We start from the raw sequence: 15,168 nt of genomic DNA on the forward strand, positions 1-15,168 counted from the left end.
TACAGATTGCATGGGATATTGTTTTGTTCGGATTTGCGTATTACTGTATGTCTTGTTTTACGATGATTTAATGTAGAATGGAACTACCTCAATTAGACATTGATCCCTATCCATCTTACCACCATAGTACGAAACTAGTAATTAGAATAAGAAACACTAATAGTTGCGCGATAGATACTAGTGTACGCCCCTTACGTCTCATAGAGCAGCTAGGCCGATATACAATCATTTTGCTCCACTATTACCGACAGGTTAAAGTTTTGGACTATCATGTAAACACCAGTGATCCTGCTCATTTATGGATCCTCTATCCAATATAATTCAAGAGGGAATAATACCACCGTATCTATACGTGGTGTAGCGTGTCCCCTGTCCATGAACGTTGGATATCAACATATCAACGTGGTATCACCCATTTCCCTAAAAATTTATGAGTCTTCTAAGAAGCTAAATATAGCGTTGGCTTTGACATAAACTAGTACCTTGATGTGTGTATATATATAACGCTCCGGTGCACATGTACAACACTTCCTCCAAGTAATCAGCAGCCTGGAGCAGCGCAGCTTTCGGATTACTACAGGTTTAAGGATAGTGAGACTTTATTAGTAGTAATGACAGAAACCGTAAATTATACCTTTCGTTAGATAGATCTATTCTCATCTGAACTATGTGTTTAGTTGTACCAGGTGGCTGGGTTCTCTAGATCCTTAGTTCGGGCATTGTGCATTATACTTCACTCTACCCCACTTGTAATGTGAATGTGAATTGTTCATTAGGAACCGGCTCCGTTATGCAGTACGAAATACACCACTAGTAATTGATTACATCGCTTCACCGCTAAACTTCCCCGTATAGGTTTTTACTTTGAGGCTCATACTTGCGGATCTCGCTCGCATCATGACATTATATATACAGATATCACCACGTGGAAAACTTTTGATGAATATGTACCGCACAGTCCTGTTTTTCCTTTCCATACCAGAAATCAGAAATGGCAAGTACAGTATTGAGAATAACAATAATAAAAAGAAAGGCGAGGAATTATTCGACTATCCCTTGAATAAAGAAAGTAGGACAGGTAGAAGGATGGAACAGTAGTGCTTCAAATCGTCGACAAGGGTATATCCAAAAATTAACACAGAAATCCCACGTATGACCCTTAGTTATTATGTTGACGCCAAACAGATCCAATCCAAGGCCGGCCAAAAAAAAGGGGAGGGAGGGAAGAGGAGAGCGAGAGACAGAAGAAGAGGACGACAACGACGACGACGAGGAGGAGGAGGAGGAGGAGGAGGAGGAGGAGGAAGAAAGACAGGAAAGACAGTGAAATTTGATATCAATGATAGAGGGAAGGTGGTGGAGCCGCCACTTTTATGCTTGGGTGTTTCTGTTGTTTTACTGTCATGCGCCGTTCAAAGTCAATGGCCCGGCTTCTCGCCCGGCCTCTTAGAGACTCGGGATGCACATCCACATTCTTTACTGGGAGTTGTGATGGTGGCGTTAGAAGTGCCACGATCTCTGCTTCTAGGCACTGAACAGCCGCGTTAGCCCCTATAGTTTGCGGGTCTTGATCATGTACCGCATTCGGAGTTTTCTTGACAAGCTTTTTCGCCGATTTTGACCGGCGCAGGTTGCTCTTGTGAGGTTGGTCACTCTCGAGGTCAGCTCCAGGTTTCCCTTGATTCGTAGTCTTTAGCTCCTTCTGACCTATTACGTTACTGGGCTCTACAGTGCGAGTTGTGAGCCCTTCATAACGATGGTTGTTGGATATGATATTATCGGTAGTTTGGATTGTAGTTGGAACTGGTCTGTGTGCTGAAGGAGGTGAGGTTCCACTGGATGCAGTGCCAGAGTGGCGTAGCTGATTACAATATCGAGAAAAAGACACTGTGCGACTAGAGTCCTGTGGCGAAGTCAACGATAAGCTTCTTGGGCGTCCAGCAGCCGGTAGCGATGGTGTCTCATGGCACATTGTAAACATGTTTGTTGGCCGACCATGTGAATCGCATCTAGGACCTATCCTAGGACCTTGAAGGCTTAGGTGGCGGTCCATAGGGAGCTGGTTGCCAGGCCCCGAGTGACCTCTTACATTGCACATCTCAGGCTCTCTGCTGCCCCCGAGTGTGAACCTGCGATGACTGGGAGGCCGCTGTGCTGACTCTTGGGAATCAATGGAATCCCTAGTGCGATTGTCTTGTAGAGAGCGGACTGATGTAGCAGAGCTGTAGCCGCTATCTACTTTTCTGTGTGAATGGGATAACCTATTCGGATGGGAGCCTTTTCGAGAAGCTTTCCTCCCGAAGCCTAATGCCTTTTCGTCATCAGACACAGATACACCTTCATCTTCCATTTCTTTAACATAAAACCCATGAGGGATTGTGATAGTCGGTGATTTCTCAAAAGAGAATGGACTTGCCGGAAAATCTTCGTGTCCAATGACGTCAGGAAAAGATGGGATCTGTAGAATAGACGTGGATGGCTTGCTTTTTGAGAGACCTGACATGTTTCTAGTATCCGATGACGGCACATTGCTGGACCCCTCAGGATTGTTATACATTGGCATTGGGACTGTTTCAGGATCCCAAGAATTTTCAATTACGCTGCGATGGTCTCTTCGGTCTAGGGCAGCCACCCCTGGTGGATCCACGTGGGCTAAGTGGTCTCTGCTCCGACGTAGTTCTGTCATATGCGCGGTGCTGGCTTCGGGAGTCGGACTGTATGGTCGGAGTCGACTTCTATCGCTGGGACACGGAGAAGCCGAGCCATTCACTACCCGTAAAGACCCTAGCTTAAGAGTTCCCAAATGAGTATACTCGAAGTCACTTGGTGTTGGCGGGCGAAATTGAGCAAGCGGAGTAGTATGCTGCAAGACAGAATCGACACAGCTTGTTAGTGGCCACTGGGAAGGTTGTTTTGGTTCGTCCGTATGATTGAATGAGAATCCTAACTCTTGTCCGATTGGCGAAGGACATCGACGAGACGAATCTCTTACAGATCGTCTCGTAGCGATCCCAGGACGCGTCAGCAAAGAGCGTCGGCGAATCAAGGAAAACCCTGGACTATCTACCATGAAATGAGTGTTAGAAGATGTGGCTTCTTCAAGACTACTTTGGTGTATCGCGCCTCTTGTACTGTGGGGAGGTGAATGGACTGAATAGGACCTTCTTAGCTGGCCTGATTCACTTCGTAGGGTAGTTGACCGAAAGGCGGTTGATGTAGTTGGCTGAAAAGAAGCTCGCCTACACAAGGGCCCTGGAGTGTTGGACGTGTCTGAGTGGAGACGAAGCTCATTTGGCTCTCTGGACATGGGCGGACTCTTCCTAGTCTCGCTGGTACCCGTCCATAGCGCCTCGGTTCGCAGTGATACTGAGGGGACTGACTGCGGCCTTTGGCCTTTTGATTCGAGGTCCCACGATCTGATGGGACTAGAAGTAGTAGTCGAATACTCTTGCCAGGGAGCAACTTTGGGTGCCACAGGGGAACTGGCACCAGATGTTTGAAGAGGTGAACGGCAGCTTGGTGAACGGGAAGTGAAAGTCGATGGTGGCTTTGAGAGCCGGTTTGATCGGCGCTGTTTCTCTCCACTCTGTATAGAGAGGAAACTTCCCATGACTTGCGGACAGCAACAGAACTCAGGAAGGTTGAGATTCCGGATACCCTGCCAAATCAAAAAAGACAGAAGTACGACATGAACAGTCGCACAGATGTTAAGATTTTGAGAAGGGAACCCAGGTGTGCTTGTTCTAGAGCCTTTCTCAATGATAGGATCAATTCCTTTGGAAAATTGCTGGCTCTGACGTTGATGGCTCGCTATTGTCTACTGTTAAGAGACCTCAGTTGGTGACGTGTTCCAATTTGACGGGTTTAGAAGTGTTCCAGATGGTTACGCCAGAAGGCAACGGTTTCCTGAATTTCTTTAGACAGTTTGATAGCCTGGAGCTTCCGATCTGCCACCGCGACGATCGGAAGTATGGCTATTGATATTGCAGTAGGAGGGAGGGTAGAAAGATAAATGGGAAAAGCTCGTAATAAGAAACGGGTGGTCCAAAGACTACCAGTCTAAAAGAGTACCATGGAACGAAGGAAGTGAAACGGTTGAAAGAAAGATGGGATTATCTTATACACCGCATCTGTTGATGCCATGAAACACCAGCACCATGAAGAACAAATACAGCTTTGAAACACGATGAGAGGTACGTGGATAGAAAAGGAAGAAGGGGAAAAAGAGGAATAAAAAAAGGCCAGAAGTCAACAAAGACAGAGAGTTACGATCAGGATCAAATTGGAGACAAGTAAGGGAAATAAGATACATAAAGGAAGTGGAGAGACTGCTATGATTGAAGCTATGCAAGAAACACAACAATGACGAATGCGTTACCCACTGGCAAGCTCCAGCTCCTGTCGGGGAACGGAATAGGGAACAGTGGATGGCGGTTGGAAGGTTAAGATGTGAGCCAGGTTGACAAGGCCATTGTGAAGGTATGGTATGGCATAGCATACCCACAAAAACGACCCCAGCGATTACGCCATGAATGAACACGGACAGGTTGAATGTTACAGGAGCCGAGATGCAGCCAGAAGCGCCTAAGAAACAAAGCGGAAGGGAAGAATGATACGTACGGAGAACCACTACCCATGGTGATCGAGATGAGATGGGCAGAGAAGAGCTTGACAGCGATGCCGAAATGATTGGTTGGCTAAGAATCTTGGCACTGCCCGCAAACAACAGAAAAGGTTCAGCCACGATGATGGTTGTTGCATGCGATTCCGTGAAAAAGAAATTAATGACTACTAATTATTCTATCCTAGAATTTTCCCTCTCTCTCACTTTCTCCTTTTTTTTCTTTTTTTGCCCCTCTCTCAAATTAGTGGGGCAAGAGAGGAACTTAGAAGGGGTCTAAAAAAGAAGAGAGAGAGAGAGAAAGATAGATGCTACTGACCAAGTCTAAAACAAGGTAGGTTAGACTAAACCCAAGTGGCTTACGTACTGTACAGTCAGATATATTGATGTTTCGAGTTGATATGTACATTATACTTAGCCACAGTCCCCGCCCGAAATCCTGGCTGAGTCGAAGAATCATGATCTCAAGAGTAAAGTGACTAGTGATCCTTACCGCTCTCTTTCTTGAAGTTTATTTATTTTTCCTTTTCTCTCTTTCCATTTCTCCATTGACCCAATTTGGATTCCGGGTTCGGGTTCACCGATCGGTACTGATCAGCGGGCACGTACTACTACTACTACTGCGAACAATACATAGCATTCCTATTAACCTCGTAAAAGGCATTCCCAGTCCGAGAACGGCATTGGGTTGGAACAGCACAAAGTGGATCGGTGTGTGCATCTGAAGGAGTCAGCAGTAAGTACAGGACGCCAATGCAACAGGTGGTGTCCTGACGGTCGGGAGAGGTAGAGTTACACCGCGTCTTTCCCTATAGCATGGCCTATTCTTCACTTTCCACGCAAAGGTCTTTATCGACATTCCCGTTTCTCACACCAGAGGAATTCGAATGCGCCTGTCGCGCGTTCTTGAATCGCATTCACGTGTTGGGCAACCGGGACAGGATGGGATGGTTATCGACCCGACTTGTACAACAGGTAGTAGCTGTCTTGCCTTGGGTTATACCAAATTTCCCCCAATGACAATGCTATGCGGGGCTTTCTAACTAGTTTTGTTAGGCAACTGGGCCGATTCTGAAGATATCTCAGAACATTCGCAGTAACAGTGCCCGTCACTACAACAATATCTTGTCTAGGTCTGTAGTAGAGATTGAAGAACCGCAAGTGGAAGTTTGCGAAGATGATCCTGTCCGTGAATAGTCAATTGCATTGCGCCATCATACATTCTTAATGTCATCTGACTATTGTTTTAACAGGAGGCCCTCATTCGCCCATCCGACTTCAGCAACTGTTTACAAGTAGAACATGACATTATTCTCTCCTCCACATACCAGGTTCCTGTCTTGTACTTCACATTACGGCGAGACGGCCATCCCGGACCGTTGGGGTTAGACGAAGTCTACCAATATCTGGTACCGGACCAGTACAAAAGGGAACTCCAACATGTTGGTGTCATGGGTGGTATTAGTTTCGGAGTATGTGCAAATGACTCTTGTGACCAAACCGTCCAATGTCGCTTATGATTCGTAGTACCATCCACAATCCGGAACTCCGACGTTCTTTGTTCACCCATGCAATACTGCAGACGCTATGATGCAAATCGCAGGCAAGCAGCGGCTTACTCCTGAGGCGTATTTCATTATATGGCTCGGGATGGTAGGTAATCACGTCGGTCTCCATCTGCCCCATGAACTCTTTGCAACAGAGGGCGCATGCAAAGTCTCCAGGGTTTAGGTTATTAGTCCCAGAGTAGGCGCAACCTGACGAGGGTTCTCTGTTCCTCCCCCCTTCTTCCCCGACCATAATCTAGTCGAGAAAGATCGGCCTAATCTTCGTCTGATGAGTCTTCCATTGGCACGTCACTTTCCTCCTCCATTGGCGCTTCTTCTTCATCGCTTTCCTCCTCACGAGGGCGTTTGGTTCCTTGAGATGTGGTCTCTCCATTGGTTTCCCCGGTAGTTCTTGACGGCAACGCTGTTGAACCGGGAGGCCCGCTGAAGATGGACTTCTGAAGATCTGTCGAGGAACCTCCTATTTGTGCAGCTACGGTTGTCGGCACATTGTAGGTCCCACGGAGCCTAGCAATCACGTCCGACGTACCTTTTGCATAGACAACTTTCTAAATGCCAAGCAAGTGAGCATGCCATGTTCTTGACAAATGTACAGAATAAGACATACCAACTGTTTACCAAAGAATTCAAACCCTTGGAGAGCGCGCATCGCTTGTGTGCTTGCTTGGACATCTTTGAAAACAATATGGGCTTGGCCGCGCATTTTCTTGGTTTTCATAGCCACGACATCTAGAACCGTACCGTAGGTGGAGAACAGCATATAGAGAGACACACGCAAGTCATATTTGCGAAGTTTATCCGGCAGGTTGGTACAGTAGAGACTGAAGGAATGTCAGAAACTCTCGTATTGGACTTGGGCACCAGGGAAGTTTTCACTAACGTTTGATTTGGAAGACTAGCGGGTTTACCCTGAAGAGTATTGCGCGTAGGAGCTACTTTCGATGTCATTGTTAGTTCCGTATATACTGGGAATTTCCTCGATGGGAAACGGCGTAGAGAGTAAATTCAACCAGAGAAGGATTAGAAGAAAGAAGGACAGTGGTATCGGATTCAGCGCGGATTTGTTGCTCAGTATCTAGCGTGCCAACGGACCAGACTATGAGAAGATCATGTGATACATTATATAATCACCACCCGCGTCATCGATGGTTACGTTAATCCCCTCACCAATTGTGTAAATAACAACAGAAGCAACCAGTATTCACAATTGATAGGCAGTAGAGAGTTCCTCCTGTCACCTGTATCATCATGGCTACTCCAGAAGTTCATCATCTCTTTCATAAACCCATTGCTGACCACTCATTTTCCCCTGATAAGTCAACACTCGCAGTTGCACGGGACAGCAATGTGGAGCTTTACCAGAAAGCAGGTAATAAGTTCTCGTTGACCGATGAGCTCAAAGGCCATGAAAAGACTGTAACTGGTGTTGATATCGCTCCTAACAGTGGCCGAATCGTCACCTGCTCGCAAGGTATTTCCTTCCAATCCACACCTCCATTTTCAATATAAGTTCTAATACCCTAATCAATAATTAAATCTAGATCGTAATGCATATGTTTGGGAGAGAACCCCTACTGGCTGGAAACCAACCTTGGTCCTTCTCCGGATCAACAGGGCTGCGACCTTTGTAAGATGGTCTCCATCTGAGCAGAAGTTTGCTGTCGGCTCAGGGGCCCGCGTGATCGCTATTTGTTACTTCGAAGAAGAAAACGACTGGTGGATTTCGAAGCACCTAAAGAAACCTATACGGAGCACTATAACGACCCTTGCTTGGCATCCGAATTCTGTTCTGCTGGCTGCTGGCTCCACAGATTCCCATGCGAGGGTCCTTTCCAGTTACATCAAAGGTATTGATACACGCCCAGAGCCGAGTGCCTGGGGGGAGCGCCTCCCATTTAACACCATTTGCGGTGAATTTTTGAATGACTCAGCGGGATGGATCCAAGGGGCATGCTTCTCGCCTAGTGGTAATGCACTTGCATTCACTGGACACGATAGTAGTGTCACGGTTGTGTACCCAAGTGCGCCAGACCAACCGCCTCGGGCAATGCTTAATATCACCACCCGCTTCCTATCGTTTAACAGCTTGATCTGGAATGGAGAACATGAGATTATTGCTGCTGGCCATGTGGGTTTACTTAATACGCGATCACCCGAGCTTTGTTATGCTGACATACTCGGTTGTAGGACTGCGAGCCATACCGCTTCCGCGGGGACGAGAACGGGTGGCAGCTTACGGGAGCCATCGAAAACAAGTCTGGCCCTGGTGCCGGTGCTATCCGCGAGGAGTCTGCTCTTAACATGTTCCGCCAAATGGACCTCAAAGGACAGACGCAGGCCGATATCCAGCTTAAGACAGTCCATCAGAATACTATCAACACGGTTCGCGTATATGAGGAGGCGAACGGAATTGTCAGCAAGTTTAGCAGTAAGCGTTGACCTTATGCATATTTTGTTTCATAAGCTTAGACTCGAAATCTAACTCTTCAGCAGCGAGTGGAGTTGATGGCCGGGTGGTTGTTTGGACCATTTAAGCCAGCCCGAATGAATCTGGTATTTGCCCATAATTCGAGATATGACTGGTGCCAAGTTATATGTACATACACATGGATACTTGAGTAATACTAGCTAGAGAAGACCTATAATTCATAGTCGTAAGAGTACTGAGTACGGTAACTCAAAAGTTATAGGGACTTCTGGTATGTGTATGTATGGACCTTGGTCCGACCATGACAAATGCATGTCATTTTCCGCTAGGCTCTGATAGGAACAAACCTCCCCGGGATTCTCAACGTCACAGGTCACGAGCCACGTTTCTTTGGTTGCGGTGTAGAGTATGTATGCACCGCAAACAGTCATGAAGCCCAACGACAAGCCCAATCGCTATGGCGACAATGGCGTTCGATAGAACTCTTACAGCTGTTATTGCTCTCTTGTCTATCTTAACATACGTGTCGGACGCCTCGACTGTTGGTGTTGTTCCTAAAACAAGCGAAGCTTCTACATACGGCCAGGCCAATAGAACAGACAACACAATCTCGCGCAAGGCTTTTGCCTCACTAGAAGAGCTCTCGCGTATCGTTGATATCTCATATTGCGTCGGTAGCACGGGGGTTAAGAAGCCGTTCGAATGTATGAGTCGTTGTGATGATTTTCCAGGGTTTGAATTGATCACCGTACGTGGGAAGGCTTCGTTCCTCTTTCAGCATCAAAGTACAGCTGATTGATAAAACTGACTATGATAGCTAGACATGGAGCACTGGCCCATTTCTCTCAGATTCTTGCGGCTATATCGCGCTGTCCCATGCCCCACATCTGAAGCGCATCATCATTGCTTTCCGTGGCACTTATTCGATTACAGATACGATAATCGATCTTTCAGCTTACCCGCAGGCGTACGTGCCATATGACCCGAGTGGTGATGATGACAAGGAAACACCACGATGCCTCAACTGCACGGTTCACGCGGGGTTCCTGGCCTCATGGCTGAAAAATCGCTCGACTATCCTCGGACATGTATCTGCAGCAAAGGAGTACTATCATGAATACGCGGTGGTGCTGGTTGGTCACTCACTTGGAGGGGCTGTTGCTGCACTGGCCGGGCTTGAGATGCAGATGCGAGGCTGGAGTCCACAGGTGACGACATTTGGAGAGCCCAAACTCGGGAATAAGGAATTCGTCAAATTCTTCAACAAGATGTTTAACCTTGGAGCGTCATTGCCATCATCTGATGCGCAGCACTGGCAATTTCGAAGGGTAACTCACGTGAATGACCCTGTACCTCTTCTCCCTCTGGAAGAATGGGGGTATGAGGTGCATGCCGGGGAAATCTTCATCTCAAGGGGTGTTCTCCCGCCATCCGTATCCGATGTGATACTTTGCGACGGCAATGAAGATGCGCGCTGCATCACTGGGGCGGAAAGCACCATAAGAGCCATGCTACATGACATCAAAATCAATATTGCGAACGACCAAAAGCGTCCAAGGGAGGTGGACCCCCAAGACCAAGTGGTTTTGGCTGATAGTGACTCCTCGTCACCACCTGTAGTAGATTCTCAAAGCGATGCTGATAGACCACGGATATCGCTTCATCTACCGTGGAACCTTATCCCTCTCCAATACCGACTTTGGGAACTGTTCTTTGCTCATCGAGACTACTTCTGGCGGCTGGGTCTTTGCATCCCTGGTGGTGATCCAACGGGCAACGGGGAAGATTGTTCAAATCGCTAAGTTTCTAGGTGCTTAAACTTGCCGAAGAATAGATTCATGAACGATACGCAATGGTATAGGGTCAACAAGACCAAACGGTTATCTAGCTTCCAAGCTTCGTCTGTCTTCTTGTATTGTCACTTAGACTACACGAGTACATCGTTCATTGCGTGGCTGTATATGGTATTAGGGCTAATTCTATGATATCTTCTACCGACTCTCGTAAGGCGTGTTTAAAACTACCTGTATGTGCTGTTGCCTATATGAATGTTCAGAGGAGGTGAGGAGATTGAAGTTTTGGGCAGAGGCGCAAGGATGCTCTTTTGTACGCCGAGAATAAGCTGCAGTGAGGGTTTAGCATCCATATAATCATAACTACCAACCTCCGTGTGCTAGATCTTCCTGATAACAATGTGTAGATTCTATGTGTGATGCAGTATTGGAATGAGAGAAAACCGGGTATTCACAGAGCGAGCCATTGGAAAACTTCTTACCAAAATCCAACTCATTTCCCATGTCCTAAGCTCGGGATAATCACCGGACCATACTTGACAACCGTCCCATAGGATCCGTCGCCCTGAACCATAAAATCAACGGCAAGATTCAGCCTTCCTCCATGACCCACAGGAGCTTGGCCATACATCACATTTACCGTTTCAGGGTCATAAGCAACAATGGCTGCGTAATTACGACGACCCATCAGCTTCCGATGCTCGCGAGCCTGGCCCATGACGTCGGTTTGGAAGATCTCCATCATGTCTTCCTTTGTATCGGTGGGTTGCGATGGTGTAGAGCGATGCCCATTAGCAGGAACATATAGAGGCTTGTTGCTACTGTGAAGGAGCTTGATGACATATGAAGGCGGTGGGTTGTTCACAACAGCGGACGATATAATTTGATACATGGTCTTATGGTCCGAAGGGTGGGCGGGATCGTGAACTAGTCCTGCACCACACACGTTGACAGACCCAGAAAGGAAAGTCATACGGAGGAATTTCTGGTGTGCAATGCCTTGGAGAGTGCGAATGAGGTATGTTCGCTCAAGATCCTGAATATGCAGCTGAGTATTAGAATCAAAGGAGAACACATTTAAGTCAAATCTCCGAACGCACCTTGGACTCATGAGTCCATTGATCTCGGAGCTCGTCCATAAGGTCGAATTCCCCAAACGGGCTCAAGATGCCGCCCATAAGGCCAGACTTGCCCACGGCTCGCTTGACGGAATCGAACCCGGAGCCCACCACTTCCTTTGCGCCAACCACGCCCGCCACGGAGCTCGTAACTTTGCCAAGGACATTGTATGCACCTGTAACAGCTCGCTTACCTGATGCGACAGTGTTCGCGATATGTTCTGCAGTCTCCAAACGGGGGTAAATGACGGGTACGGATATCATCCACAGACAATGCTGGACAGATGGAGGCAGCATTGCGACTTTAGGGAAGATACCCTGATATGTAGGCCCAGCGACGACTTGGTGAGGGTTGCGTTCCGACCGACAGTCAAGGCCAACGACAACAACGGCCGGCCCAAGAAATTTAACGAAATGCCAACCGGTACCAGTGATGGTGAATAAGTCTATATCAGTACTGACGTTACGGAGTATTTCGAGTGTAGTATGATGTTGGAAGAGAAGGTACATCTCCATACCTACACGTCCAATGTTCTTGAACATGTTCGAGAACTGCATATGCTCGGGGTATGACCCGAAACCATCAAATCTAACAGACGTCAGCCGCGCTCAGAGAATCATAAGGCAACCGGGTACTCACATGTCATGATCATCAATTTGGCAAATATAGGGAATTTGAGCGAACGATTCTCGTATGTGAGGCTGGTCGAAGTGGCTAGTATAGTAGTGAAAGTACGCATGGGAGATGTCATCCTCATGTGTGGCAGTCCAAGGCATGGTTCTCCGGGCCTCCTTCCCGCGAATTGCTAGCCACTGCTTGAGCGAAGGGATCTCCTTCCACATTCGATCAGCATAAATTTGTCCGCCTAAGCACAGTTGCGCATGGAATCCCCCGATCTCATTGTGCTTCTGCATAATGTCTTTCCACATAAAACTCGCTCCTCCAAGACGAGATCGCTCATTTGCGTTTACGTTGAGGGAGAAGTCATTTCCTGAGGTTGTGATAAAGCGCCAGTTAGTTTCATATCGTCCAGCGACCAAGAACTCGTAGCGCGTGCAGCCTAGATGCGACGTAATTGCGTAGGTCCATTTTGCAGGACCGGATTCTTCCATCTGTAAGCTAATGTCGTACTTGTAGAAGGTCCACCGCTGATGAGTGGCGATAGCGGATGCTTTCAGTTGGTGCGGGTTTGGTGACAGATCAACACTCTGATGGAGATGGATCGTTGGGGGCTGCGCGGCATCGGTAACTAAGAGAATAGAGCCTAACCAAATACCGCGCTCCAGGTCCATATTGCTATAGCGAAGGTACGGACCAAAATAAACACCATTTGTTGGAGCAGTTTTGTATAAGTCCACACCACTATTTGGTGGAGGACCGGTAAACCCTACGACGACGGGTGACTGCAAATTCTCATATCCAGGAGTCAGAGGGATCCCGGGGGACGCCAGCGGCTTAACAAAGGCTGACAATCCTGGCGAAGCCAGAGGATGGCTGCTATATACGCTCCCTACTGGGGACAAAGGAGTCTCGTTGAGGTTCAATGGCGTTGGTCCTTTGGGGAATTCCCACTGGGTCGACTGAGTTGGAAGGTGAATATAATAGTACTGACTTGAGTTTGGGTCCATATGGGCTATCCAACCTTCAGGAAGTGGTGGGGGAGAGGCCGGTGGTATTCCCGAAGTGGCGGGCAACGCAGTAACTTGAGTTTCTTGAATTGTCTGTTGGTATCCATTCGGGGCCCCAGGCTGCATGGTATTCTGCAGACTTTGTTCCGACGACTGTTCTTGCCTTAAGTCATTCGCGAATGCTGGGTGGTTCTGAGCCGAAACTTCGGGTGCCGCAGACGTCGGGGCCGCGTTCATGGGTGCCATAGTGGCGGGATGCACTGCTGAGGAAGCTGGATGGCCCGGGGATGTCTGACGTTGTTTTTCATTAGGATATACTTGGGAAGCGACCGGGCCGGGTACACTCGAGTACGCGGGAGGGGGTGAAGAGCTTATGCGCATCCTCTCTAGATCTTGTTCTAGAGCATTTGATGGGATTCTTGGATGCTGCGCTGCTTGCGATAAATTCGATGCAGATTGAGGCGGAAAAGAATTTGCCGGAGGATTCTCCGTGGATACAGCTTCTGCGCCTTGATATACCATTGGAGGCCCATGGGGTTGGCTCCCTGGCTGCTCCGTCGGCGTCCATGGCCGCTGAATTGGAGGCTGATTGCTTGTTTGTTGGCTTGCATACTGCTCAGCTCTTCTTTGAGCGGCAGAGCTCTGCGAATGCAAGCCTGCTAGAGTTGAGGTACCAGCAATTCCAGAAGCAGCATACCTGGCCTCGATGTCAGATGCTGGCTGTTGGCCTGGTTCACCGATTGGGGTTTCTGGGGGGGGAGGAGAGCCCCGCTGGGCACGAGTTGTCGACGTTGATGCTGTTGAGCTGATACGATTTATTGCACTGCTGGGATGCTGTTGGCTTTGTGCCGTTGACGGTCTCACTAGAGGACCTGATGAGGTTACGAGCTGGGGAGGTGGGTAATACTGTTGACGGTAACTCGGATGAACAGCCCCATCAATCTGGGAGCCGCCTACAGGAGCTGGAGGGACAGGAGCTCGCTGGTATCGCGTTGAAAGCAGCCCATCTCTATCCGGAGAGTCACCCGCGGGCGACTCAGGCAGGGGCTTGGGGACATTGCCTCGTCGCTCCGCTAGAGTAGCAGGTTTTGGCTCGCGACCATCACGCGGCCGCAAAGCTGCAGGATAGTCCGATTTGGATGGGCCGGTGGTAGCTGGCATTGTGAATAGGCTATCTGTATGCATAGGTGAGCCGGCTGTACGTCCACCGTCCACCGTGGGGCTTGAACGGCTGGTACTTGAACCGCGCATTCTCTGAGGGTTTGGTCGGTCATCGGGGTATGGACGAGAAGCACCTTGTGGTGCAGGTGAAGGTGTGTCTCTCTTGTTAATTCGTAACGGTCCAACAGCAGGCGATTCGGCCGGCGATCGTCCCGTATTAATGAACAACTCCTCCGAATGATTGCCCTGACGGTTCTTGCTAGGATTCATTATGGCTAGGTGTAAGGATAGCCTATGTCAGACGCTTGTTTGTTCCCCACCCAAGTTGGAGGAAAACGTTAGACTGCTACCAAATCGGATGAAGATGTCAATCATGTTCAAAGGCAACAAGAGTGAGTTGGTGAGGGGTCTTGAAGAAAAGGACATACAGTCGAGATGCGGGGGAAAGGAGACCACCGGTGCATTTGATTGGGGGAACCCCTAAGCAACTACAACGCCCTGTTCACAAATGCGAGAACAGAAGAATAAGATAAAATAAAAGGGGAGCGAGAGTAGAAAATATAGGAATTTCTTTAAAAATTCCTCTCTTTTTTCTTTCCCTCCCCCTCCTTTTTATCATGGAAAATAGGCAACTTCTTTCTAAGTCCTCTAGTGATCCCATCGTGCACCGTAACCGCCGAGGAGTTCTAGACTAGTCGCTCAGCGCTCATTATTGGACCGACAGGGGCGCCACTTGGGATAACTAGTAATAGCATTTACATGAGCCATGCACTGCAACGTTCAATCAATTGCAGGATCGGCCCGCAGCCGACATAATTCCATGGGTCACCGACTCACCACATGGATACTA

The 15,168-nt window shown here is 48.3% G+C and overlaps 5 protein-coding genes across 5 annotated transcripts; 2 read left to right on the forward strand and 3 right to left on the reverse strand.

The window, feature by feature from the left end:
• Positions 1–828: 828 nt before the first annotated feature.
• Positions 829–3,863, reverse strand: BDW43DRAFT_155621 (uncharacterized protein). The gene has a single exon (XM_032038538.1). The coding sequence runs from the start codon at positions 3,608–3,610 to the stop codon at positions 1,337–1,339; it is 2,274 nt and encodes a 757-aa protein (XP_031897502.1). The 5' UTR covers positions 3,611–3,863; the 3' UTR covers positions 829–1,336.
• A 1,105-nt stretch (positions 3,864–4,968) lies between these two features.
• On the forward strand, positions 4,969–6,528 carry BDW43DRAFT_155547 (ATG3/ATG10 family protein). Its single transcript, XM_032038536.1, has 4 exons — positions 4,969–5,596; positions 5,678–5,806; positions 5,875–6,093; positions 6,149–6,528. The coding sequence occupies exons 1-4, from the start codon at positions 5,438–5,440 to the stop codon at positions 6,350–6,352; spliced, it is 711 nt and encodes a 236-aa protein (XP_031897503.1). The 5' UTR covers positions 4,969–5,437; the 3' UTR covers positions 6,353–6,528.
• BDW43DRAFT_313704 (U2 snRNP complex subunit MSL1) lies at positions 6,444–7,137 on the reverse strand (the record flags this gene model as incomplete). Its single annotated transcript, XM_032047667.1, has 3 exons — positions 6,444–6,737; positions 6,797–7,010; positions 7,070–7,137. The coding sequence occupies 3 exons, from the start codon at positions 7,135–7,137 to the stop codon at positions 6,444–6,446; spliced, it is 576 nt and encodes a 191-aa protein (XP_031897504.1).
• A 300-nt stretch (positions 7,138–7,437) lies between these two features.
• On the forward strand, positions 7,438–10,419 carry BDW43DRAFT_302201 (Alpha/Beta hydrolase protein; the record flags this gene model as incomplete). The annotated part of the gene is made up of 5 exons (XM_032045199.1): positions 7,438–7,660; positions 7,731–8,317; positions 8,377–8,617; positions 9,109–9,365; positions 9,439–10,419. The coding sequence occupies 5 exons, from the start codon at positions 7,438–7,440 to the stop codon at positions 10,417–10,419; spliced, it is 2,289 nt and encodes a 762-aa protein (XP_031897505.1).
• Positions 10,420–10,661: 242 nt separating this feature from the next.
• On the reverse strand, positions 10,662–14,780 carry BDW43DRAFT_155851 (WW domain protein). The gene is made up of 4 exons (XM_032038540.1): positions 14,747–14,780; positions 12,169–14,664; positions 11,511–12,117; positions 10,662–11,446 (listed from the first exon to the last, which is right to left on the reverse strand). Exons 2-4 carry the CDS (start codon positions 14,586–14,588, stop codon positions 10,904–10,906), a joined length of 3,570 nt encoding a protein of 1,189 aa, XP_031897506.1. The 5' UTR covers positions 14,589–14,664; positions 14,747–14,780; the 3' UTR covers positions 10,662–10,903.
• Between the last annotated feature and the right edge of the window lie 388 nt (positions 14,781–15,168).

Source organism: Aspergillus alliaceus (assembly GCF_009176365.1).
Source record: "Aspergillus alliaceus strain CBS 536.65 unplaced genomic scaffold BDW43scaffold_40, whole genome shotgun sequence".
In the NCBI taxonomy this organism is placed as follows: domain Eukaryota; kingdom Fungi; phylum Ascomycota; class Eurotiomycetes; order Eurotiales; family Aspergillaceae; genus Aspergillus; species Aspergillus alliaceus.